This window comes from Vicugna pacos, chromosome X (assembly GCF_048564905.1).
Source record: "Vicugna pacos chromosome X, VicPac4, whole genome shotgun sequence".
Classification (NCBI taxonomy): Eukaryota; Metazoa; Chordata; class Mammalia; order Artiodactyla; family Camelidae; genus Vicugna; species Vicugna pacos.
Genome location: NC_133023.1, coordinates 16375361 through 16402936, shown reverse-complemented (window position 1 = coordinate 16402936; position 27576 = coordinate 16375361). Strand labels below are relative to the sequence as shown.

At 41.0% G+C, this 27576-nt stretch overlaps 1 protein-coding gene across 1 annotated transcript in view; it reads right to left on the bottom strand.

The window, feature by feature from the left end:
- The window catches only part of PHEX (phosphate regulating endopeptidase X-linked), a 168456-nt gene that overhangs the window by 118502 nt on the left and 22378 nt on the right, over nt 1–27576 (bottom strand). Inside the window, exons 4-9 of the mRNA XM_006213000.3 lie at nt 15843–15929; nt 14564–14790; nt 7141–7209; nt 4487–4603; nt 1650–1733; nt 294–439 (exon numbers count right to left, since the gene is read on the bottom strand). Coding sequence (XP_006213062.1) covers nt 294–439; nt 1650–1733; nt 4487–4603; nt 7141–7209; nt 14564–14790; nt 15843–15929 — 730 coding nt within the window. The remainder of the gene's footprint in view (nt 1–293; nt 440–1649; nt 1734–4486; nt 4604–7140; nt 7210–14563; nt 14791–15842; nt 15930–27576) is intronic.

Below are 27576 nucleotides of genomic sequence, written 5' to 3'. Positions count from 1 at the left end.
CATCATTACATAACTAGTTCCCCAAACTAATAAACAATTTCGTCTTTCAGAGAGAAAAGTATGAAGAACAGAAATAAGGGGCAAAAACATTATGTATTTGTTGTCATCAGAGCAAGTAAATCACACCGGACAATGGTTTTGGCCAATTTGTCACAAAGGGCACCACTATTTTTCCTAAGACTCTTGTGAGGTAACTTTCTTTAAAAACAGTTTTCAAAGGACATGAGAGGGAAGGCCTTATAATTTAAAAGGAATAATAAAAGTCATGGTAAAATGCACAAGAAAGCTCTTACTTCTTCCTCTCAGAGCTTAATATCCTAAACAAATCCTTAAAGTACTGAGGGACACGGACCACTACGTTCTCTGAGGGGCCAATGTCCTTTAGCTCAGGGTAGAGTCTGGTATCGATGACCTTCTTGATGTAGCCCAGCCAGTCAAACTAAGGAGAGAAAAAAAAAAAACCAAGTGAGTGAACTTCTGCGGGGCAACAAGCCATAAGAAAGGAAAATAGAGTCCAGTGAACATAATCCACACTTTGTGATGTCAGACCAAATAATTAAAGATGCAACTGCTCAAATCTAAAAAACGAATGCCTGATCACTGCCACCCAGACCAGACCTATCGCTGGAATCATAAATGGAGCACGTGTTCAGAGCCACCTGCAATATGGACCGCACGAGCGCACATCACCCACTCCCCTGACCCCTCCAGCGCTCTTCTCCCTGCTCTTCCACCCCCTCCACTCTCCCTCCCCGTCTTCCCTCTCCCCCTTCCTCCCCTCCTCTCCTGTGTGCTCCCTCCTTCCTTCTGGCACTCTCCCTCCCCTCCCTCCCCCTGTACTCCCCCCCCACCATACTTATTCCACAGACACAGATGCCCCAGCACACCTCTGGTCTTCTCTCTGGCATGGTCTTTCTTACACAGGGGGACACAAACAGCAACAAAAAGGTGTCCCCTCTCACAGCACCACTATCTTGGTGTTTTTACCTGGCTACTCCAAAAGTCATTTCCACTCTTTTTCTCTTCTTTTCCTCCCTTGTCTGCCTCTACTTTGAAATGGAAAACCAATTACTCACTCGCCTAGCCTACCCTGTAGGTAGGGATGGCCACTTGCCCCAATCCTACTCAGTGAGAAAAAAAGGGAAGACATCTGGGAATATTCTAGAAGGCTCTGGTTTTTTCTGGTATAAGAGATAGACATGGCCCTCACTGGCCCTTCCTCCTTCTTCCTGCCCTGATGGCAGATGTGACATATGCAGCTGTGGCAGCCACCTTACAACTGTGAGTTATCTAACACAACATCAAAAGGCCAACACACTAAGAAGAGTAGAGTGGAAAGAAAGAAGCTGGCTCTTTGACAACACCGGGCAACAGCAAAACCAGTACAGCCACCTGCGTCTAGACTTTTGTCAAATAAGAAAATGGGCTTTTAAGTTTTTAAGCCACTCTTGGAAAGGTTTTCTGAAACCTTTAAAAGAAGGCATTCTGATGCACAGATAAGAGGTATTTTACGTGATGACTGACAAAGAGGATGATGACCCAAGAGACCAATGGTAGGTTTTACGAGTCAAAAATTTACAAAGAGGTGAAAAAGAATTGCTTGTCAAATGACCAGTTAAGATAAAATCTCCTCGATCGTTTTCACCAACCTGGGGGATCATAGCGCTCAGCTGGGAAATGTTCATTTTGTTGTACATGGCCTCACTGGTTCGGTTTTCATGTGGAATCATTATCTGTTGGAAAGAGACTTTGGTTATTTTTTCAAATGAACCATTTCTTACTGCATGACTACTTTCTACATGTGCCAAAACATCTGCATAGTATCATAAACTTTTTTAAGATTTTGGTGTGCTGCCAAATCTGAGACATAGAAAAAAAGATACCACTTTAGGCAAGATTAAGAAAATAAAAAGAAATTTTCCAGTCCTGTTCAGTGTGAAACACTGTCCTTGGTACAAAAATAACTACTCAAAGCCCTCCCTAACCTATAATGTGGATGAACAAAATCTATTACTGGCTCAGGTTTGACAGCCAAACTAAGGTTGGGCAATTGAGACAAACAAACATCCCGCCGTCACCTGTGGTGTCCCGGTAATGACCTCAGTAGTTCATGGACTACAGACCACCCCTTCATCCCTAGAGGAACAGTGTCACTGAAGAGCTGTCTGAACAGCACTGCCACCCGTGACCATTCTGTCCACAGCTCGTTTCCTCACGTCTCCTATTCCCTCTGGTTTCTCTGGCCTTAAGACTCCCCTGGCCCCACTGCTAGGGGTGTGGGTTCAGCCACCAGTCAGACACACTTCCAACTCTCCATCTCCAGCCCTGGCTCTTTCCATTCCCAGTACTTATGCTCTTGGCCAACTTGCCAATGCCAAATCTAAGCTTCTGGCCTCTGCCATGTTTGATCTAAGAAGAGCAACAATGATGACCTTCCTCAAGGGCCATCTTAATCACTTCCATGGACAGATAGCAGCTCCCCATGCCCCTGAGCCACACTATGATTTTGCCTTAAGGCCCTCCATCACCTGAGTCCCTTACATTAAACTTGCCACCTTCCAACTCACACAGGACTCTCCTTACCCTGGCATCCCTATCCACCATCACCACCTTCATGGTTTGAACTATAATTCAAGACTGCCTGTGATTCATTTTCTCTTTCAAGTCTTTCCAATTAGCCTCCATTTGGCTCTAATCTCAAGGGACACGCCATCAACAAGACCTCCCTTTATATACACCTCTCTAGCTGGGATCAGTTAATGCAAACTTCCATGGCTGTATTTACATTTTTTGTATTTAGCTAGGTTTTCCTGTCTCCCCAGCTTCAGAAATTTCCCTAGGACTACGTGCCCCACTAATTTTCAATGTCCCTAGTGACCTGGGACTTAAGAGACAAAGGTGAGCATTACTGGTGGACCAAAAATCCTCAAATCACAAATTTTTCAAGACAAAATCACAGAGGGCTGAGTGGCAGACATCTGCCCCTCTTTCCTAAATGCTTCAGTGCCCTCAGCTTCTCCCTCCTCGCCCTCAACTAGAGAGACTTCATGTAACTTATAAACAGCTTCCTGGCTCTAGGTGAGGCACTGCCTCTGAGAACATCCACACTCCTCCTCCCTCTACTCAGGCTCACAGGCCCAGGTTGGAGCCCTCTGGCCTCAAAGCTGTTTTCAGCTCTCTGCCAGCTACATTGTCCCACCCCATGTATTTGTCACTTCATTTAGCCTCTTGACAATTCCCAGTCTTGCCTCAGCCCAGCTGTTTTTAGTTCCCTTTTTGGTCCAAATCCCTGGCTCATAGCAAGGCCTTTCCCGCTGTTCAGAGCTTCAGTCCAAATTGGATCTCTGGGTCTCCAATTAGCCTGGGAAGGGAACCCAGATGGCCTCTAGACATGGCTTAGAGGCAGTGTGTGACTCCAGGACATCTGCAGCGGTCCTTGCACAGTCTTCAAAGGTGACATGCAGGAATGAACTTTTTGCGCTGCAAGGAGCCATCTGGAGAAAGATCCACACACACCGCCGCCGCCGAGAGAACAATTCCTCCTGACCCTGCCCATCACCCCACTCTTCACCTCGGCGCCCCCCACCACCACCTCGCCAAACACAAACCCAGCAACACTCAGACTCACATGCACTTCAGGGTTTTGGCCAACTTCTGTTATAAAACACTACCAACCAATATGCAACAGTTTCTTGACAAAAGGATCATTTTTTTTTCACTACCAGGTATCTACACAAGCAGATTTCACCATATTTGTTCCCTCTGGTCCTGGGAATGTATACAGACTTTATACTTTGCTTCTTCTAGAAAAAGTTATTCTTTTAGGATTTCTCATGATTCTCCCATAAGTTTTTTCTTATATCTTTTTGTCTCCACCATGAGCCTGAACGAATTTAAAAGGTGACCTATACAGAACACAGCATATGACAAAATGACATTCGTTAAACTGGGGCAAGAAAAGAATGAAAAACAGGCCTGGGGACAAAGCAGCAATAGAAAGACAGCTAAAAAATACTTACCAACATGCTTGAATACACTTTCTGTATCAAATTATGTATCCACTATGGGTGGATATAGACATCCCAAAGTTCCAATCTTAGATCAGACTGACTCTGAGTAGGAATGGTGTATAGAGTGGACTAGACTAAAAATAACCTTCTACTCAAGCCAAATCACTAAGGATGTATTAAATATATATTCTTCAGTTGAAGCCAAATAGGAGTTTCTGTAGGAAAATAAGTGTCTCTCCCTGCTGCTGTCCTGAATGGGCTTCAAACAGAGAGGCAGGAGGAATGAAGAGCTCTTCTTTCTGTCATGGTTTTTCTTCCTGTTACTTCCCAGGGAGGAGGGGTGGGGATGATATTAGTTCTACCTTAGACCCAAAGGACAATGTCACAGAACACTTCTTTATTCATATTTTCATTCAGGGTATACTGCCTTTAAAATAAGGAAAAGGAAAAAAAAAAGATTTTAGATTAAGACTTACCTCAGCTATCTTAATTTCCAATCTAAGCACCGACTTCATGTCATGCTCTGCTCGGGAACTATTAGCTCCCAAAAGCACGGCAGTATCCACCATGAACTTGTAAAGGGCATCCCGATACTGTAAGAGATAAAAAAGCAAGTGACCATGACAACAGCTTATTAGGAAGTATGTTTCAGGGACACGGAAGAGCAGAAACAGCAGGTGGAAATAAATGCCCTTTATTTTCACTCTGTTCTCAAAGTGTGGTATAGGCATTATGCACTACCAACTACCCACCTGCCAACTTGGGACAAAGAAGAGTGATGGCTCCTTGAGTTACTGCTTCCAAGAGAGACAGAGATGTCCAGCCACCAGAGAACTGGTTTTCTGGCAACCACAGATATTATGGATACATGAAACATCTCCAAATGAGCCCAGAATAGTTAAAAATCAGACTCCTCTTTCCAGGCAAGTAAGGCTCTAAAAAATTAATGGGGAAGAACTATTGCTAAAAGCAGGAGGCATGATCCATGAAGACTGGTGGGAACTATGATTCATTCTCTTCCAGCTCAATTTACCCACCTTCACACTAAGAAACAAAGGACAAGCGATCACAGCCCTATGTCTTTTCAGTTTTGTATGGTTTGTACAAAGTCCTCCTCACTAACTCAGGGGAAAAAGGGAGAGAAGAGAGGAATGATGAAGAGAAACCTAGCAAATATAGAATTTCCTCCCTGCATGTTCATAAACCCATTTTCAAGCTATTCATATGTTACTGGAGTGGGGGACCTTACTTTATGGGAAATGAGGAATCTTGTTGGAGGTCACCTCCCCTTTCAGATATATTTGTGAGAACTCAATACACCAGGTGTTAAACTGTTTCATACTTATGCTATGAGAATAAGATTTTCTAACAAACACCTTGATTCTGTAGAGCTGTTCTTACAATGTTCATGACTTTGAGACCTATACAGTGCTTGGCATATAGCAGGCCCTGAATAAATATTTGTTGAATCAGTAAGCAAGCTTTGCAAATAATTATAATTAGAAATGTTTTGCAATTCGCAGTTCATTTCCAAAAATATTTATTCAGTCAGTACACATGCAAGATGTATTGCTAGTCCTTCTGTGCGCATGAGGTGTACAGATGAAAAATTAAATAATACTCGAGTCTGGTCCTCAGTGTGAGATCCCGTGAGGGAGATAAACAGGTCATTATTAACTGTAACACTAGCAAGACCAAAATAAGTTTCTTAATAAAGTTGCTAAGTGCTTGGAAACTCAAGAACAGGACAATTTCAGCCTTGAGAAACCACGGACATAGTATTTGAAGGAGACAAGTTCAGGAGCAGTGAGGAGTCCTGTGAGGTGGGTGAGCTGCCTTTGTTGGGGGGAAGAATAAAAATAGATGAGACAGCAAAGGTGGTTTAGGACCAGGTCTTGAAGAGGCCTTGAACTCCCCCTCAGGAACTGAGAGCCTAGCTTATAAGCAGAAGCATGCTGGGAGCTATGCTTTGAGAAGAGAACTTGTTAAGTGGGGCTAAGAAGGCAAAGAAATGAAGGGGAGGAGGAAAGAGTTAAAACGCTACTGGCTATCGTCAAGTCAGGGTTAACAAGGCTCTAACCTAGGGCAGTAAGTACGGAAAGCAGGGACCAGGTGGAAGAGATATTTTGAAGGCAGAATCTACAAGACCTGACTGACTGATTATAGGGCGGGGAGAAGATATCAAGCCTGGTTGTTTATAGGGTGGTGACCCCAGAAGAAACAGAGATGCCAAAAGTTCAAACAGACTGGCAAAAGTTCACTCTGTCCACTATCGAGAAGAAAAACTTGCCAACTTTCTCGGATGAGTGCCCTCAGCCAGAAAGTTGCCTAGGATCTTGGCTAGCTTTCTGCCTGCCAGACCCTTCTAGATACAGGGTTTCCTATCAGCAAAGGAACAGGGAATTCCACTGCAAGCCTGCACTTCCCAGTCTAAGTTCCTGCATTCTTAGGCTGAGCCAGAAACCTGAGAGCTCCCTGGTTAAGGGTCCCCTGGGTCTGAGGCTCCTTTGGAAGTTTAATAAAGTTTCCAAAATGAATTCAAAGTGTCAGGAATAAACCAGCTCTAATCCAATCTCCAGGAAACTACTAGGTTTCCAAGCCAACCCAAGAAGTCGAACCAGATTGATCCCATCTGTTTCTCATTAACCTTACATTAACCTGGAGCACAAGTTAAGAAAACAGATTCCTGAGCCCCACTTCAAGTCTACTAAATTGGACTCTCCATGGCTGAGGCCGAAAAACGAACATTGAATAGAAATTTCTCAGGTGATCAATTTGGGAACCACTGTCGACTGGGTATCCATCCCCACACTTCTACAATATATTGTGAGCTCTCTGCACTTGTGAGGAATGGCTGCAAGCTCATTCCTTGGTTACTCCATTTTTGGGTGTCTTCCCAGCTCAACCATGAGGGCACTAAGCACAGTGACTTGTACAGCCTTCATTCCCAGACTTTCAGGAAACAGGGAGTGTCATTTATCGGCCTGAATAAAAGGACTTTGCTTCCTACATTGGGAAGATGGTCATCAAACACCCACACTGCTCAATTCCCTCAATTCTAGTAAAGAGTCAGGGATCCGAGAACAACTTACGAACCCAACAATGCCCGACAAGGTGCAGTCAAACTTACAGACTTGGCTTCTGTGCTATTATCAAGGTAGTCTTCCCTCACGGCTAGAGAGAGCGCTGCTTGGTCCAGCTGTTGAAACAAAATACAAAGCATTTTGCTTGCAGCATAAATTCTCAAGTACCATGGTAACAAGAGTCAAGAGATCTACACCCCAGCCATGTTTTGAGCATGTGTCACCATTAGAAAAACAATTAACTACGCTCAGAGTTACTTGCAAACAGGCACTTCAGCAATGAAAGATAGTATAAAGTATCAGAGACCTGCCCCTGCTTCATGATTTCTAACCCTTTTGAGGTTCTATCAATATTGAATAGCATCAAAGCTATTTGAGTTGGAATAGGTCTTAGAGATTATCTGATTCTCCCCCTTATTTGATGGGTGGAGAAACAAAATCCAGGGCAGTGATGTGACTTCCCCAAGTTAACAGTAACACAGCTAGGCAGAGCTCAGAGAATCATTGTCTCTTGTCACCAGACCCACCCTTCTTCTCTAGAGATTATCATACTCAGTGAAGTCAGACACAGATAGACAAATATCATATGATATCTCTTATATGTGGAATCTTAAAAAAAAAAAAGATACAAAAGAACTTATTTATAAAACAGAAATAGACTCACAAACATAGAAAACTTATGGTTACCAAAAGGGGGGGGAGATAAATTAGGAGTTTGGGATTAACACATACACACTACTGTATATAAAACAGATAAGCAACAAGGACCTACTGTATAGCACAGGGAACTATATTCAGAATCTTGTAATAACCTATAATGGAAAAGAATCTGAAAAACAATATACATATATAAATGAATCAGTCTGCTGTACACCTGAAACGAACACAACACTGTAAGTCAACTATACTTCAATTTTTCAAAATGTGCTACAATTGGACATCCATTTGCCAAAAAAATTAATCTCAACCCATACCTCAAAACTTGTACAAAAATTAATTCAAGATGGATCACAGACCCACATGTAAAACCTAACACTATAAAACTTCTATAAGAAAACATAGAGGAAAATCTTTTTCCCATAAGGTGACTTTTCTTTACTCCCAGTGCCCCAAACTCTTTCTAGACAGAGTTCTTAGAAACAACACAAAAATCAGAGCCATAAGAGAAAAAATAAATTGGACTTCATCATCATTAAAATTTTTTGTTCTGTAAAAGACATTGTTAAGAGAATGAAAAAGACAAGCTACAGACAGGGAGAAAATATTTGAAAATCACATGACAAAGGACTTGTATCCAGAATATATAAAGAGCCCTCACAACTCAGTAAGAAAACAAACCCAATTTAAAACTGGACAAAAGATCTGAACAGACACTTCACCACAGAAAATATTCAGATGGAAAATAAATTAATGAAAAGATGCTGAACATCACTAGTTATTAGCAAAAAGTAAATTAAACCCACATAAAACACCACTACACAGCTACTAGATTGGCCAAAAAAAACCCAAAACCTGGTAATACCAACTGCTGACAAGGATGTGGAAAAATTGGATCACTCATACACTGCTAGTGGGAATGAAACATGGCAGAGCCACTTTGGAAACCAGTTTGACAGTTTTTTATGAAGTTAAACATACACCTATGTATGACCTCTCACTTCCTAGCTATTTACCCAAGATAAATAAAAAGTATGCTCACACAAAAACCTACATGTAACATTATTCATTATCACCAAAAAATGGAAACAACCCAAATTTTCCTTAACTGGCAAATGGATAAACTCTGATACACGATGGACTGCTACTCAGTCCTAAAAAGGAATGAACTACTGATACATGCAACAACATGGGCAAATTTTAATCACATTCCAAAAAAAGGCAAAACTACAGGGACAGAAAATAGGGTTCGGGGATGGGGAAAGTGGATGACTACAATAGGACAACATGAGGTAAATTTGGGGCAAGTGATGGAACTATTCTCTTTCTTGGTTATGGTGGTGATTACATGACTCCATGCATTTGTAAAAACTTAAAAGGCTTGTGCATCACAAAAAGTGAATTTAACTGTATGTAAATTCTAAAATAAGTAAAATTTTTTAAAGGTCCAGGAACTTCTCTAAATCTATGGCTGTTCTTTCTTGAATATTAGTAACTGCCCAAGGACTGAGTAAAACTGATCCCAACAGCAGATTTTATAACTTAAATCTTACTCACATTTAAAAAAAAGTTAAGCCACATTAATAAAATACAAAATCTAAATGATAAATCTAAAGTTAGTGGCACCTGAATAAAAACTGGATCCTACATGCCCCTATCATAAGTTTATATGTCTTTACGTTGTTTTGATCTATCTCCTCTAATTTCGTCTTTCTCTTACTGTAATCTCAAAAAATTTTTAATACATAAACTCTGTATAGGATCATCATTTTCTATGAAAATCCCCTTCATACCCAAGAAATTCCACAAAGGCCAAGTTAAGAGTTAGTTATGAAAAATTCAAGGAAACATATTGCTCTTGTTTCAAGGGGGAAGAAGATGTTTTTATAACATCCATCATGCCTGTATGTATTGTTAAAAACCTCAAATTATTGTGTTCGATCTTCCCTAATTGACCTCAAACAATCAAGTCACAAGCCGGCCTGGCTTCACTGTATTCCAATTCCCAGTATACCACCATTTCTTCCAAAAATTTAGTAAGCCAGGAAGATGAAACACAATATTATGATTAAGATGCTTTGGCTTTCAATTAGATTTGGACCACTTGGAGAATTTTTTAAGCTTTAGTCTCAAAGGAAAGGAAACTGTGTAGACAATATCAAGAAAGCCAAAGCTTCCCTCTGATGAAATGAAGTTAAATCCCCTTATTATAAAAGTTTAGACGATCCAAGTGAAGTTACCAGACATTTTTTAAACCTTCAGATTGCTATGGTTTCTAGGGAACATCTTAAATATACCAAACAGATTGAATAAAGTCAGTTAACCAAATCTCATTAGACACATACAAACTCTTGAGGCAAAAGGCTTTCTCAAGAGGCCAATATTAGGACACTATGCTACCTGAGGTTTTTTAATCCCAGCATTTATAACTAATATGAATATTGCAAGTAGGAAATATGTGCTTAGGAAATCCAATATTTTGAACTCAAATATGAATTTTTTTTGCCAACTGCAATAAACCACAGATTAGGAAACAAAGTAGTAATACAAAAAGAAACATCACACAAATTGTGATGTAGGAAAAAGGACAAAGAAGTTAGAAAAAGTTCGTTTCCAAGGAAATCTCTCCTTGTCATCCTTATGGATTTTGCAGGCCACTGGGTGATGATGACTTTAAGTCACTGTTTCAGTAACAAATACTGAGACAACTCTGGCCTTCCAAACACTCTTTCAGGATCATGTATATTCAAGTCTTTTATTGTTCCTTAAATCCTTATTCTTGCTATCTCCTTACACAAAATAAACCCAAACATATGTAGCAAAATATGTTTTGAGGCATTAACTTCTGTTGTTTCCTGCATTTTTATACTTCCTTTCTCCCATTTAAGCCTGCGGCCAATTCTGCGCCACCTTGCCACAGCGGGAACTTCACAGAGGACCACTGTGTGCATCTGAGCAACCCTTGTTGCCAAACTGCATGTCCTGGGTGTGAGAGTGCATCTGCCCATTGGAAAGGTGCCTTTTTTCTTTACCCAAAGGCGCCACCTGCTCACCCAACAGTATGCCCACAGTGCTGTGTCTTCCCGAAGGAGTCCTTTTTCTTATTTCCATGGGTTTGTAAGATTAGAAAAGCTAGGAACATTGAGTAAAGTAGAACATGACAGAAAAGGAAGTCTAAGTACAATGAGGGAGGAGAGTTTGGGGTAAGAGAGAGTTCTCCCAGAGCAAAAAGAGAATCTCCTTGACAGCCAAAGAAGTCAGTTTCTCGTGAGCAGAGAGACCAGTCAGTGCCCCCAGAAAATGGCAGGATTCGAGAGGGGGTGGGAGGTCCAGGGCCCCAGCAGCAGAGAGGCACACTTGAAGGGGCCACATGGGCTGGGATGGCAGGTTTCTTTTCAGAAACAGGTAACTGATGATCGGAGGGTACTCCTCCCAGTGCCCTTGGAGAAACCTGAGAAATGGGGTAGATGGGAGGTGCGGAAGGGCCGAGACTGGTTCTGTTTCCAACTAAAAGGTGAGGTGGAAGCTCAGAATCAGAGATGAGATTGACTAAAGAAAATGCCTATTTCTCACACATCTGAACTTGAGATCTGAGAGGTGGGTTTGGCACAAAAACTGAAGAGAAACATTCCCCAAATGGTTCTGACCAGTTGCCTGGTCATGCTTTAAGGGAAAGGTACCTTTGTCATGTGCCACTGTATACTAGTATCTCTCCTGTAAACTGTCACCAAATTCAGCTCATTTAAATCTCACAGCAACAGTGAAAAGTAAATTCTAATTCTCTCTTCATTACACACAGGGAAAAAGACTGGGAGACGTAAAACAATTTGCTCAAAGACATTCCATGAATAAATCACAAAGCCAAACCATGAACCTAATCTCTTTAACTCCAAAGCCTACTCTTTTTTACATTACAGCAGTGATTTTCAAACTATGTTCCACAAAACCTAAAAGGTGCTTCAAAGGCTCCAAATATGCTGTTAGCTTTTTTAAAGTCTTAACTATTTCTAATAAAAGCAACTACATGGGCAGCCATCAATACACTAGTTTTTTTTTTTTTTGTCAGGTTCACTGGGTTTTATGCCGTTCTCAGAAGAAAGCTTTTCCTACCAGTATCTAGACACATGCTTGAACTTCTTGCAGCTGTGTCATCATTAGGATGACTGCAGCTTTGTTCTGTTAATGCAGGTGTCTGAATATTCACACATATAAAACGGTACCCACACGGAAGAACAGGGATATAACTAAAGCAAACGTGCACTGCACTCAAATGCCAGGCCACACTCAAACATCAGTTTGGAAGAAGCTGCCATCTTGGCAGACGAGAGCAGCAGTAAGCACATGAATGCCTCTTTACATTTTGAGAGTGTTCCACCATTGACAGTTCAGTGTTTCTAGGATCAGTTTAATTGAATATTAAGCGTGCAAGGCAAGCTGTTAAAAACTGATTACCATGTTCCTCTATTTCCCACGCTTCCTATAAGCTGATAGTAAAACTAGAGGCTTGATTAGATCCGGGTTCATTTTTTTTCTTTTCTTTTGGCATCACTGGTGATAGTGTATGCTTCCCACCACGTGGTATCAGGAGGCACACAAAATCTGGTTGCCCCACTTTTAGCAATGCTACCATTTGATACATGAGTTCTTCTGATGTCAGTCTGATCTCCTTGTCCTGAATTTCCCCAACAACCATTCATCTAATAGTTTCAGCAGCTATTGGTGATAGCGGCCTTGATCCTTTATTTCATTAGGGATCTTTAAAAATGGTAACTTTTTAATCCTATTATTCCTCCTGCATTTTTAAAACTGATTCTCCTACAAAAAAAGAATTTTCCCTCATTAGCTATTAGGTTACCCTGAAATCAGTCAAATCCAGTATGTTGTATATTAAAATAGACATATCAACCAAATCCACAACGCGATTCTTTTTTGAAACCTGAATCAAAGACCAACAGTTTAATTTTTTTTAAAGGATGTATTTGAGACAATTAGGAAAACTGAGAATTAACTGAGTATTAAATGTTAATTATGGAATTATAATTACTTTTTTGGTTGTGGTAATAGTCCTTTCCATCAGATAAACACTGATGCATTTACTAGTGTAATCATCTCATACCTTGGATTTGCTATAAAATGCTCCAGCCTCCCCTCCAAAAGGAGGGGTTTAGACAAATCAGGAAGAGCCAAAAGTTGCTGGCTGTTGAAGTTGGGTTGATGAGTACATGGGAGTTTGTTGTACTGTTCTTCTTACTTTTATTTGTATTATTTTCAATAAATAAATTCAATCGTTAGACTAGGTCCAGAAATTGGCAAAAAATGAAATGGTTATCATTTGCCTGTGTGTGAATCAAGATCTTCCATCATGCAACAGAGTGCATAAACTTAGGTTTGAAAGAGTCTCCAGCCTACTTCAAAACACCACTTAAGGAGTTTAGAAAGGATATCATACTAGTTCTGGAATTAAGCATGAAAGTCTTAAAACCTGGTGTGTTTGTTTAAGTAAGCAATCTATCAACATGGGACAGCGGTCGCCTGGACCATCACCATCATGTAGACCACTGAAGAGCAGGTCTCATCTGGATAGTATTAGAATATGTCTCAGTGCCATGCAGTTGTTCCATCACCCAACGTGGAAATACAGCTGTCTCTGTAACTAAGAATTTGCTCTTGAGTAGATGGGAATTCGTTCAGTGACTAAAGATTTTTTTATTGAGACTTCTACTGCCTAAACTAGAGATGACAAATCGCAGCCCGCAGGCTAGCCCGCCGTACACCACACGCACTTATGTTCACGCTGCCTACAGCTGCTTCACCGGGGACAACAGCAGAGTTGTTGCATGGCCCACACAGCCTAAAATATTTACTATCTGGTCCTTTACAGAAAAACATTTGAATGCCCCTTGGTATAAATCAAAAAATAAACTCCAGGGTGTCAATTTTTAAAAGTTGACTTGTAGCAAGAGAGGATAATACAGTCTAAAGGTTTTATACTTCAATGATTTAAATATCAATATATCATTATTTTCTGGTTCAACAAAGAACAGAATTGGGAGGGAAAATCACTGACTCGACAAAATTTTCATTACCAAAGTAACTATGAAGCCAAAAAAAAAAAAAAAAAATACAAGATCAAAACACAAAGCAATTTGAGAAGTGTTATTTGTATTCCTGCCAAGCTCTTTCATTGATGAATCTCATTGTTGGCAGTTTTCCGACAGTCTCCTGATTTGACCAATGTAATACTCCACCTCGCAGTATGTTCTCATGGCCAATTCCTTTATGGAAGAGATGTTTACTCTCCCAACCAAAAATGCACCCAACCACTTAGACCAGAGCAAGCTCTCTTATCTTTTGAAAGGAAGGACAAGAGACTCAAGACTATACTTGACAATGAAATCTCAGGCATGTACACAAGATGTTAGCGAAAGGAAAACAAGGACTCACAGCACAGGTTCACTCCTCCATCAGGAGAGGGAGGAGATCAGAGGAAGAGTAGTTCAGAAAGTCTCTGCAGGTCTGTCCCCCCTGGAATTTAGGGGCCCCACACATACTCAGGGTAGATATTTGAGGGCCAGATCACAGATCACTTGAAATTCATTCACTGGCTTCCTGAAAGACTGACAAAACCAGTTTGTTCCTGATATACATTCTGTAAATGTGGGGGAGGGAGAGGGGATAGTCTAGATCCTAGCGGTTAACAGAATTTTTAACCCTATCATTTCACTAAGATGGTAAGAGTCTCTTTCCCTGGGAAGGCAACCCAAAAGGTCAACCTCGGACTGAACAGAGAACATGAACAAGTCCTCACTATACCTTCAAGATGTGTTCGTTGGACACCTTGTCATCAGAGGACACATACAAACGGATGAACACAGAATTACTGTACTGGCCACGAAACGTCGCAAGCGTCTGCAGGAGGCTGAACTTTCTCTCTGACCAAACCCCTTCAGGACCAATATTAGATTCAAGCACAGGCCAGCGGAAAGGTGAGTGCCGCAGGATATGTAGCAGTGGCTTGGCATCTGCTTTTTCAATCGCTTCTGAAAGGGAGCAAATATGAAGGGAGAGTTAGAATTGCAAAGAACTGGATCACCAAACTAGAAAGCAAGTATATCTTTCTCAAGAGAAAATTCCAGTAAGGCCCCGACCTAACTTTTTGGGAGAGGTGCAGTGGATTGAGCATGACCACAGAGACAGAACTACCCATGACTCACACTTCAACATGACAGTCTAAACCTAGTGTTCTTGTCAGGAGAACTGACTAGGGAACCTGCCCAACATTTCCAATAAAAGGCAGGCTCACTATATCGACCCAAGCCAATAAGCACTGTGAAGCTGACAACACTCTGCAAGACTATAGAATAGTCCTAACTAAAGGAAACTGCTCGATAAAACTAATCATTCCCCAATAAAAATGAATCACTGCCTCAGACTCTTTCATCAGCTTTGACTGCCCTCTTCTAGCTCACCAAGTAATACCCCAAAACCTAAACAAGTTAACATGCTTCCCAGAGGTACTGGCTTCTTCCTGCAATGGTCTTGACAAAACAAACCAGGTAAAATGTCCAAGTGTCTCCTTTAACTCCAATCAGACCCAGGATGCTGAGACCAGCCTACAGCACCCAACAAAGATGCCTGTTAGGCTGATGGAGAAGCAGAAGAAGCCTGGCCCACCTGGGGATCTGGGTTTCTCTAAGCCCCAGGAGGTTCCATGGGACATAGCAACAGTCTCAAGTGCCCTCCCTCCCAGGCTCCTCCTCAAATCAGACGTAGCCTCCAGATTTCGGTTTCTGCACCACATGCAGGAGGGTTTGCCCTTCTGACCCTGTCCAAGTTTCTCATGGACCAACTAACCCAAAGAATCCAAACCACCCACAGAAATAAAATTTTCTTATTTTCGCCATCAAGCCAGGAACAGGACATTAAGACCAGGCTAGTCAAAATTCAGTCTCGGACAACTGCTCCTTCCTTAAACAACATTTTAATAGAAATCTTAGTAGTTATCTTTTTACTTAAACAATATCTATAACCATTAATAGAACTCTGAAGAATAAGGGTGGTAAATATTTTATTTATTTTCTTTATTACTCACTCTCATTCATGCAAGATGAATAAAGGATTTTGGCTTTCTGTATGGCTTCAGTGTCCCTCCTTCTACTGACTGATTTCTCCAAAAGCACTAGAAAGGGTAAAAAGGGATTCATTAGTATCCACCTACACATGGTGCTGAGTTGGAGGTCATCTAATAATCATAGTCACAGTCTCCAGAAAGTTAAATGTAAAGACAGACAACTCTGCAAAAGACACATCTATAAAAGATACTCAGACAGAAGAACCTATTCCAAGTTGCTTGAGGTTTGAATAAAAAATATTTAACATTCTCTTCTCCAAGGTTCTCCTAATTCAAAGAAACCAAAAGTTCAATTTCCAACTGAGACTGGACCTTCCACAGGGGTTAATGTTTTCTCCCACCTACACAAAAAGAAACAGAATTCATTTATTTAAGAACCAAAAACAACTGAACTCCATTTCTTGTTTCTGCACTGAGTAATATTCTCAACGGAGGCAATTTCATCAGGGTCGAGTTTCTTAAGATTTTTTAACAGCCCGGCCCCTCAGGGAGGTCACCGGGAAGAAATTTCCTATTAGAAGTTTTATTCAATGTTGCATAAACACACTGAGGACACGAAAGACGTTGTTTAGACAGGAAATGGAGAAGCAAGAATGGAAAGCCTACCCAGATTGCCTGAAAACTTGCCCATTTACACATTCAAAGTCCTGGCCATTTAAAATGAGGCCATGTATATAAAATGGTCGCCAGTATGGACATAAGCCCACCTGAAGAATGACTTTCTATTTATAAAATCACTGATGCTATTGTTTGAAGGTAGAAAATGATACCTGTCACTATTTCATGAAATAAGGAACTAGGAAAGCCAAGACTCAATAAAAACTACCCTCCGCCCCAAAAATACCACCTTAGATGTATAAGAGAGTATCAATTTACTGACATGAAGCCAATACAAAGAATCCCCACAAAGCACCACGGCACTCCCTTCATCGAGCTATGTCAAACTGCAATTGTCAAGGCATTTGGTATTTACCTCTGAAACACCCTAGCAGCCTCCAAATGATGGTACAACAGATGCTCCTACAATACTTGGAATAGCTTTCAAGATACAACGTACAGTGGTAATCAAGTTAAATAATTACATATTCCCTAAAGAGGGATCTACTTCTAAACTAGAAGTTCTACATTTCAAAAACAATGCAACCCAGAGCTTCTGTCCAGTTTTCTATAAGCACCTGTACATCAAACAAGTTCATATAACTAGATAGATGCAATTAAAGTTGAACTGGATATGGGCCTATCAATTATTTCAACTTGTTCATTTCTTATGTATTATCATAGCAATAAAAGTGGGATAACTAGCCCCAAGGATAAAGGAAGGAGACTTTTTTTAATGAACAGAAATCTCTAAAACCATAGCCACATATATTTCTATTCAAATTAGATCATGTGCCTTTCCACCATATTGCTTCCACAGTCACTGGATTGCTGGGGGGAGACATTTGAAAGTAATCCAAATTTCATTTCATTTCGGGATGTAACATTATTCTGATACTATAAACACTCCACAGGCTGCAAGCATGAATACCCTGAGGACCAAAAACAAGCCATAGAACAAAAGAACTTAAAGTATTAAGTACGTACCTGAGTGTGCACCCAAGGCACTGTGTCTCACGAGAAGATGGAAGACATGTATATACAAAATAGGGCAATCCCCAAACCCTGGCCATGCACAACCATCAATAATTTGTATACATCAGAATTCTGGTTTCTGTGCCAGAATTTGGCTTTTAAAACACATTCAGCTATCACAGGTTTCTTGTTATACCCTTCCCCTTCTCCTCTCCTCCTCTTCATACCCAAGCAGGCAGGAGAGCACTGATATGCACATAGTGTTGTGACAATCAGTTGGCAGCATCCATTTTATCTATCTCTGTATTTGAATTAGTGGCAAGAAGAATTCAATCTAGCCTGGAGAGTCATTAATGAGCAGAAAACAAAGCCTCTCAAAGGCAATTACTCAGGTTATTAAAATGTCCCTAAAGCATTGAGACGGGCTCATGGGTCACCCATACAAGGGCTTTCCCATCATAATCTGTGTTGTTTCTTGGAAGATTTCTCAGTCTCCCCTCACCCCCATGCAGGTATTCTAACCAAGTGACAACAGAAAAGGGAAACTCTAGTTCATAATAACCTATAGCGCAACAAACCTCAGATTCTAAAATCAGTTTCAAGTGTCTCTGATCATCAAAATTTGATATATATATATATGTATGTATGTGTATGCACGTATATATGTGTGTGTGTATATGTATATATCTGTGTATACATAATGTAAGTATGTTTTCTTCTCACTATGCTCAAATAAAATTGGTTTTACCAAAAAAAAAAAAGGCAAAATAATAGACATAGTCAAGGGGGTGAGCTCTCACTCACAAAGACCTGGGTTCCAGATGCAGCTTGCTGCTACTGTCTACCTGGAACTTCAGCAAGTTACTTAATCTCTCTAAGCCTCAATTTCTTCATCTGTAAATCTGGATAAATACTGGTGCCTACCTCCCAGGGCTGTGGTGAGGAGTGAACACTTTAATGCACAGAAAGTCCCTATCTCAATGCCATAACACATGGCAAGTGATCAGTCAATCAATGGTGGCTTAAACCGGCTTCCAGGCTGAGTCAGCCATACACAAAATTGTCATCAAGCTTGTTTCTAGTGCTTCCTCCGTAAATGTCTTCTCCTCCCTTCTCAGGATGCTGGTCTCCAAAGGCCTTCTGCTAACCTAAGACATTGGTACTCCTTGTGCAGGACTCTTTCATCAACTGGACCTGCCCTAAGAGCCAAGCAAAACCCCATGCTCTCAGCATCTCTGCTGCTTCCATAGTAGTGGCAATGCTCCGGCAAGAGAGAAACTCTGAAAATATCTGGCTCCATTCCTCATCACAGACAACAAAGTCTTTTCCTTCTGTAAACTTTTTTCAGTGCAATTATAACATATACAGAGAAAAGTGCACCTGTCATAAATCTGAAGGACTTTCACAAAGTTAACGTATGCATGTAATCAACATTATGACCAGAACCAGGAGCTCCTTGTGCTTCCCTCCAGTCACCATCTCCAATCAAGACAACCAACATTCTCTTTTGTGAAGTGCTTCCTCAACTATTTCCCACATTTCTATTGGTAATCTACCTTTTTCGTATTGATTTATAGAAGTTCTTTATATATTCTACACACAAGTCCTTTGTTGAATATTTGTATTACAAAATCTCCCATTCCACAGACTTCATTTTTTCTTAGCGGTATCATGTGATGAACTGAACTTAGTTTAATGTAGTCCAGTGTGACCATTTGTTCCATCTATGGCAAGCATATTTTGTGTCCTATTTAAGAAATCTTTGCCTACCCTGAGGTCATGAAGATCCTGCCTAATGTCTTCCTCTAGAATCTTTACTGTTTCACATTTAGATCCACAGTCCATATAGAAATTGGTTTTGCCCACCCACTGTGGACAGCCATGCCATTGTAACATAAGCCTGGCCTCAAAGGGGACGAATCATGTGAAAATTTTAGTAAAGAAGGTATTTTTGGTCACTGGGTCTCACATTCATCTGTGAACATCCAGGGCTTAGTGCTTGGCATGGCTGGTGTTCAATGTTTGCGCAGCTAAATTCCTGGCAAAGAAAGTCTGAGAGTTTTTCACCCAAATGGAAAGGAAATGTGAGAAGTTGGACTAACTTCTTTTATTATTTCTTTTTATAATCAGCAGTGTCCTGATAGCATAAACATCCATGATCTCCTTTTCTCACATTCCAGTCCCTGTAGCAACAATACAATGACATCCAAGGTCGTGTCTGTTTCTGAAAATACCAGTTTTTATGCTACCCAAGTCTTATTTCACCACTGGTCTCAGGTTAATCAGCCACTTCCACTTTCCTGCTCTTCTGTGGAGGGGGGTGCTGAATACTTAGTTGGCACTGAACCTCCTTTAAGCTCAGAAGCCAGGTAAGATTACTAATTCTACTCACTCATCCCATTTCTCCTGCTCAGACGGGGCTTTACTGAGAGCTCTGGAACAGGAAGAAGAAATTCCAAAGGAAGAAGGACAATACTCCCGAGGACTGAGAAGTCCCCTGGTAAGGCAAGAGCTCACAACAGTCACGAACACCTCAGGCCAGTCATGTGGAGTTTGGGAAATATTCAGGACTTTGCTAACTAACACTGTTTTCAAAAACTCCACACACACAAACTTTCAGGCCCGTGAGCAAACACCTACCAAGAACCTCGGCACTGAGCTGATGCCATCTGAAGGAGAGAGCTCTCAGAGCACGGGAACTCTTTCAAAACACCCTCCTTTCTGTTCTTTCTCCAGACCCTGTAATCCCTCTATGTGCCTATTCTAAAGGGGATCCTCTGGCTACGTGCTAAGAGATCAATGAATGCTGGAGCTGTTTGCCTGATTTGCTTAATAGAAACAACAACTGCATTCTAGAACCTCCAGTCAAACATCATCCAGGTGCATTCTCAATTTCATGTAGATTATGCCAACATTTCCCTTAGAAATCAGGGGGAGCATCCTTTTAATTCTAGTGAGAGAAAGAACATGAAAAATCAACTCTGGAAAACCAAATCTACATTTTAAGGGAAGGTGTGTCCTTCCACACCTACATAAGAAACAGAATGCTCTCTAGACATATATTTTTTTAAAAATCTATCATATCATAGCCTGCCTGGTTTCTCCTTTGGTGGTACTTTAAAACTACTTTCGGATGGTCCACGGCTCTAATGTCACCTCTAATCTTACTATTTTTAGTCTCTGTTGATTTTCCAGGCTGCAGACTTCAATCTGGTTTCCAGGCTCCTCAGTTTATTTACCATATTGAGAAATTTCATTTTTCTAACTCACACTGCATGGGTATTAAATTCTTATGCAGTTAGACCTGGAGACTCTAAATCAGCTTGCAAAGGCCGTTGTTATTCTCATTAAAAAATAAAATTCCAGTTAACTAAGTCATGGTCTATGGATCCCATAACCCTCATGTTTTCACCACGGATTGTGTGACACTCAACTTTGCAGTTCTTCAGCCACATAGCCGGTCAAGCATGGGATTAACTGAGTCTGTCTGACATACTGAAAAGACAATAAGAGCTGATATTTCTCATTCTTCTGGAAAACTCCCACCTAAATATAGGGAGAGAAGCTGTCAGAATGCTTTTCTCTGTTCATTTTTTATGATCACCTCATACATGATCATTGTTGGCTGGCATTAGCTTAAGAAAAAGGGACAGGGATTAGTTTAAAGGCATTAAAAACCTCTAAGTCATCGATCTAAATCACGGGTTACCAAATAACATAAAAATATCCCCCTTTTAACACAAAAGACCTCTTTGTCCATAATGAAATCAATTTTATACAACTGCCAGACACTACAAAAGTCTAATAGAAGGCAACTCTTTTATTATGTTGACTTATAAGTGAATTTTTAAGGATTACACTTACCAGGGTCACACTTCAAAATAATTTAACTTAAATTTTAAGATTACTTTGATAGTATATCATTACAATGATTCTGCCAACATGATATTTTAACTCATAAAAAGTTTCTCTGTTCAGATAATTTGTATCATAACAGATAATTTAATGTAAGGAAGGCCTGTGCTGAACTCAATGTCATTAAAATTCATCTTCAGTTTTTTTCCTATAATAAGAACCTTAATATCACCTGCTTATTTCTACCATCTTAACATTACAAGGAAAAGTCCGTGTATGGCTATATGGTCCCTGCAGTGGTCCTTCCTGAGCAGTCCCAAGACATCCAAGGATCCTGGTGACAGTGTTCATTTATTAAGCACCTGCTCTGAACAAGGCGTACTGTATTAATGACCTCAATTAATCCCCCACCAACCCTAAACAGCATGAACCATTAACCCTATTCTACAGGCATGAAAACTGTAAAAACTTGTCCAACGAAACTCAGCTAGTAAAGGTTAGAGCTTGGATCTGGACCCAAGTCTCTGATTCTTGCTCAGATGACCATTAGGTACCCACCAGTAAAATTCTGCAGGGCACTTTCCTGCATGAGAACAAGGCCCCCAGATGGCTAAACCAGAGGCAGCAACGCACTCAGGGACTTTCTTGACAGATCTCTCCATTGTAACTGGAAGAAAGGCCTTCCCTGGTTTTACCAAGACTTGTTTTTCGCTGCAGTGGAGTGACTCTGTGCTAAGCCATCTTCACCCTTTGCCCTGTCACCCTATTTGTGACCAGGGACACACACTCCTGAGGCACCTAGCCAGAGGCAGGAGCCCTGGTGAGGTTAGATCAAAAGAAAATGAGCTGATCCCTAAGGCATGACTTTACATTATGTCCTAGACTAAACCAGGGGTTTCTAAACTTGAGCATGCATCAGTATCATCAGAGGGGCTTGTTAAAACACAGAGTATTGGGTCCTTCTGCCAGAGCATCTGATTCAGCAGGTCTGGGGTGGGGCCCAGACATTTGCATTTCAAACAAATGCTGATGCTACAGGAAGAGGATCGTACTTTGAGAACCAGTACTTTCAACCAACAGCACTCACCAGCCATCCCTTTCCCCCAAACTTTACTGAAGTATAGTTGACAGTTATTAGCAGTCCTTTGATGTCTGTGAGCCCAGGACTTAACTAGCCCAGATTCCTTCCTCCCCCATTCCCTAGTGACCCAGTCAAATCAGGAGTTTTAGCCTTTCTTTGCTGATTTCCTCACTCTGCAGCTCCATTTTAATTCAGTGTCAACATTCTTTACAGAGAGCATTACTTTCTCTTGTCCTGGAAACACTCTCCTTGCATTGGCCCATTTAGGTCTAAGTTAGTCCTCAGTTCTGCAAAACTCAGCTTTAAAAAGTTCCTTTCTTAAAGGTGAAATGCAACAGGGTTTTGAGGTGAGAGTCGATTCACTGGTTTAAGAGAGAAAAAAAATCAGCACTATGCCGGAAAGACTTCCAAAATGAAAAAGCAACACAGGATAGCTATTTTCAACTCCTGCTTATACCACACCCTACGAAGAAGAAGAAATACTGCATCCCGGATCCTAAAAAATCTGAGCTCCAGACTTCATGATTCCTCTCTCATCTACGACAGCGGCATCAAAACACTGTAAACATAGGTTTAAAAAGCCACTTCCCAACTAACCCCTGTTTTCACTCCCACCTTCCCTGAGGAGGTGAGAGCAGCAGAGGTTCTATTCTTGGCTGTTCAAACCACAGTGTGTGGTCGAGGGAGGCTGTCCTCTAAAAGTGGGTTTCTGACAGTGAGGGGTTCGGAGCTGGGCTCTCTTTCCTTCTCTATCCAGAATCCTCTCCTGCAAAAGATGGGAAGCAACAGCACCCTTGGCAGGAGCAGAGGACCCAAAGGGCCAAAGGACCAAAGGGCTGGGTGGGTGAGTGGGGGGACCAGAATTAACCTCATTGCCCATTGGCTGTGGCTTCGGCTCCCCTCACTGATTCTGCCCAGTGCCTGGGGGTGTTTCAAAAAAAACAGGGGCCACAAAGAAGAGAAAATGACCCTTCATGCTGAACTGAGAATAAAAGAGAGAAAAGGATGCCAAATAATACTTGAGGTTTTCTGTAACAAGGAAAACAAACTCTACCTTCATCTGGGTCCCAAGCTAGAAAACAACAGCATGCCAGGGCCTTCTGAACTATCTTCATACATCAATCCCCTCCTCTGAGCCATCCCCCATATGCAGTCCGTGTGCTCCGGCAAAATGCATCACTCACTGCCCCCTTGACATGACATTTACAAATGGCTTCCTGTTGCCCGAGGATAAAAGCTGAAATCTTTACACTGCCTACAAGGCCTGCGAGCTCCAGCCGTTCCTCTCCCTTCAGTTCTATCTTGTGTCCCCTTTCCCCTCCAGCTCTGAGCTCCAATCACACCGGGCTTCTTGGGTTTCCTGAAAGGCACCAGCTGGACAGAGGCTCTGCTCATGCAGCTCTTTCCGCGTGGGTTAAAATTGGAGACATTTGAAATGTTAGACCCATAATCTGTGGGGGACAAATTATATGGCTGGATTGGTTTGGGCAAGTCACATAATTTTCTTGACCTTCGCTTCCTCAGATGTAGGGCAAAGACAGAAATAAACAATGAGGGCCAACATCACAGAATTAGAATGAGGAACCATAGAGAAAACAAATGATTCACTAAAGGAATAAAATTAGTAACAAGAAATGCATGGGCCTTGAGGAAGTGAATTTATGAATTCAGAACAGACAGCAGGTAGGAGAAGTAGTTCAATTTGGAACTCAGTCTAAAAGGCCACTACAGGAAATCTCTGGTTAGTGCCACAGGCAGACCTGTGAGTGTACTAGCGCATGTATGTGAGTGTGTATGTTTCTCTCCCAGAAATGTAAGTTCCCACACGTATTTCAACTGTTGTTGAAAATAAAATTCCCCTCTCGTTTTATAAGTTAAAAGGTCCACGCATGTCTTATAAAGTATCTGTCACTGCACAAATATCAACACCGATGAGGCTTTCCAAACAAACATATCTTGTTTGTGACAAGCTATTATCCAACCAGCCTACAATTAATTTTCCTGTTATGGGTAGTGCCTTTTTACATGGAATGTTCTCTTGACACTTTAAAGCAAATAGTCCGTCATTACTAATTCATTTAGTATTCACACAGATGCTATTAATCACAATGAACTAATGTGGTATTAATGGGTGGGTTATTAATCTGCAATTACATGCAGATTTCCTAATAAATTCCAGTTGTCCAAGTTTTCTGAGGAGGAAAGGCAAAGGAAAACAAAATGAACAAATCTTTCAGAAAACAAATTAAAGGGAAGAAATACCTCTCCCTGTACCATAAGAGAGGACACACAAAATTCTTATTTTCTTTTTATCCTAAGAAATCTTTGTTCTTACCCAATACAATGACACTTGCAATATATAGGGTTTCATCAAAATAGTAATATAAACGGAAGAAAAACAAACCACCCCTGCACCCTGGAGAGGTGCTGCTTTACTGATATACCACGTCCTCAAATGTAGCAAAGCCTGGCTGCTCAATGTTTGGTCCCTGGAACAGCAGTGGGGCATCACCTGAGAACTTGCCAGAAATGTAGACTCTCAGGTCCCTTCTCAGACCTACTGAAACATGATCTGCTTTTTAAGAAGATTCCCATGTTATCCACATACACATTCAAGGTTGAGAATGGTATCAAAGTACAGCTTTGCAGCTACAAACTAGCATATAAGGAAGAGGGGGAGTGTTGCTTATACGTCACTAAACATTAAAGCCTAGGTGTGCTGAGGATGGAAATCATGCAAATCTCATTGAAACTGTTCAAGGTACACAAACAAGGTGGATATGACAGAAGTTGGGGAACTTGGATTATTAGAAATACAATTTACATATCACATTTCATGAAATCTAAGCAGCTTTTTTTTTCACATCTTAACATCTCTGAAATTGGAATCCATCTTAAAACTGTCAGCTAGGCACAGTCACGACGTAGATGCCATTACCTGCCCACGCGTGACCTTGACCTAGCAGCTCTCATCATCGGCACTTCAAATGAGTTGGTTGCATGGCTAGCAAGTTGTCACTTAACGTTTCTTCAGGAAGATTCCCTACAATTTGGCAATGAAATTAAAACTTACTACATATTCAAAAAGGCAGTCTTGGAGGAAAATCCCTGAGATGATTGAGAGCATGTTTTAGAGAAATGCTGAATCACTGCCGTTATTGATGGAAAGAGAATAATATTTTGTGAGAAAACAAAAGTACTGATGATTTCAAATCAAAAAATACTGTGAGGAAGTTTTTGGAATAACTTAGCCCATTTCTTTTGCTTGCATATTCTATTTTAATTAATGCAAAAGAGTAATATATGATAAAAATTAATGTCTAAGTCTAAAAGAACCTGCAATGAATATGAAATAAAAAGTTATAAGAAACCAATGTGTAATAGCTTAGTCTTGTTTCGTATACATGAAACAACAGTGCATCTTACAGCTGACAGTCTTTTTGATTCAATGAAATATGGTATTAATTTAGTTGAGGCTATGAAAAACTCAGCAGTGTTTGTGTGCTCTCTTGCTTAATTTTAAGTCAATAAATATAACCAACAAAATTGCATGTCACTATAGCATTACCACTACAGAAGACTCAGTATTTTTCATTCTGGGAAATAATAAATGTGTCCAGAATATTCAAGCTGTGTTTGGATTTGAATAAAAGAAAGCAATAAAAAATTACTCCAAATGAGTCCAAGAGCATTTTAAGGACAAGTGAATCTCCGGGTGAGATGAGACATTTTAATTCCTGAGTATTGGGTTTCACATCCAGGTCTCAGGGGCAAAAATACAAGCTTGGCCGAGCAGAAAGGCAGGCGTGAGGCCTCTGGCAAGAGCAGCCCCGTGGGCGTCCCGCCACCCCGTGGGCTGTGCAGCCTTCAGACCTCAGCCAGAGCCACAATCGCCTCCTTTCCTCACCCAGCACTTCCCGCGCGGTCCCCACTAGACATGCCTCCTTCTGGCAATGACTTGCAGTTTTCAAACCCCAACTTCCTCTTCCCCACAGCTTAGAGCTTCCAGACTGGCACCAACACTTCTGACGTCAATTAAAATAATAGAATTTGTATGTCTTAATTAACTTGCACTGGTGTGTATCAAGGGAGGAAAAAGAAGTCTCTTTTCTTACATTATCCAGGACTTCACCAAAATGTTGGGAAACGCAAATTGAGAGAAATTAATAAAACAGTTGGGGTACTGCCCGACATTCTTTAATGTCAACTAGCAAAGCATATTGCCAGACTGGTTATTTTGAATGGATCTCATTTCACAAAACTCACAGAATATTCTCTAATAGACAGCAGCTACAGTTCTCTACTAGGTTAGTTTGGACATTGCCCTTGAGTAGGTTCTCAAACTTGGCTGCATGTTAGAATCACCTGTGGGGGAGGGGTGGTTAAAAATCCAGAAGCCCAGGCTGTACCCCAGACCAATTACATCAGAACCTGTGAGGATGGGCCCCGGGCACCTGTGTCTTTATTTTTTTGGGGGGGTAATTAGGTTTATTTATTTATTCTTAGAGGAGGTACTGGGGATTGAACCCAGGACGCCATGCAGGCTAACTATGTGCTCTACCACTTGAGCTATACCCTTCCCCCATCTGCGTCTTTTAAGCTCCCCAGTGATTTCAGCGTGCAGCCAGGCTTGTGAAGCACTGGTCTAGAACTGCTCTGCCCGACACAAAAGCAGTAGTCACAAGGGTGCTTGAGTGCCTGAAATGTGTCTGGTCCACACAGACACGTGCTGCAAGTGTAAGATGCGAGCTGGATTTGAAAGACTTAATAGGTAAAAAAGAATATAAAATGTCTTGAAAACAAGGTTTTTATATTGATTCCATGAAATGACTGTATTTTGGATATATTGGGTTAGATAAAATATAAATTCACCTGTTTACTTTAATGTAGCTATTAGAAAATGTAAACTGACTATAACTCAATAAAAGAAAAAAAAAGAAAATGTAAAATTGAGGTGGGGTATGGCTCAGTGGCAGAGTGCGTGCTGAGAGTGCACTAGGGCCTGGGTTCAATCTATTTAAAAAAAAAAAGAAAAAATGTAAAATTTCATGTGAGTTGCATTTGTGGTGACTCAACATTTCTTTTGGACATCACTGCTCTGGAAGGTACCTTTATAGGTCATTAGCTGTGAATATGAATGAATTACTTAACCTCTCCAAGCCTCAACTTTCACAGCTGTAAAGTGGG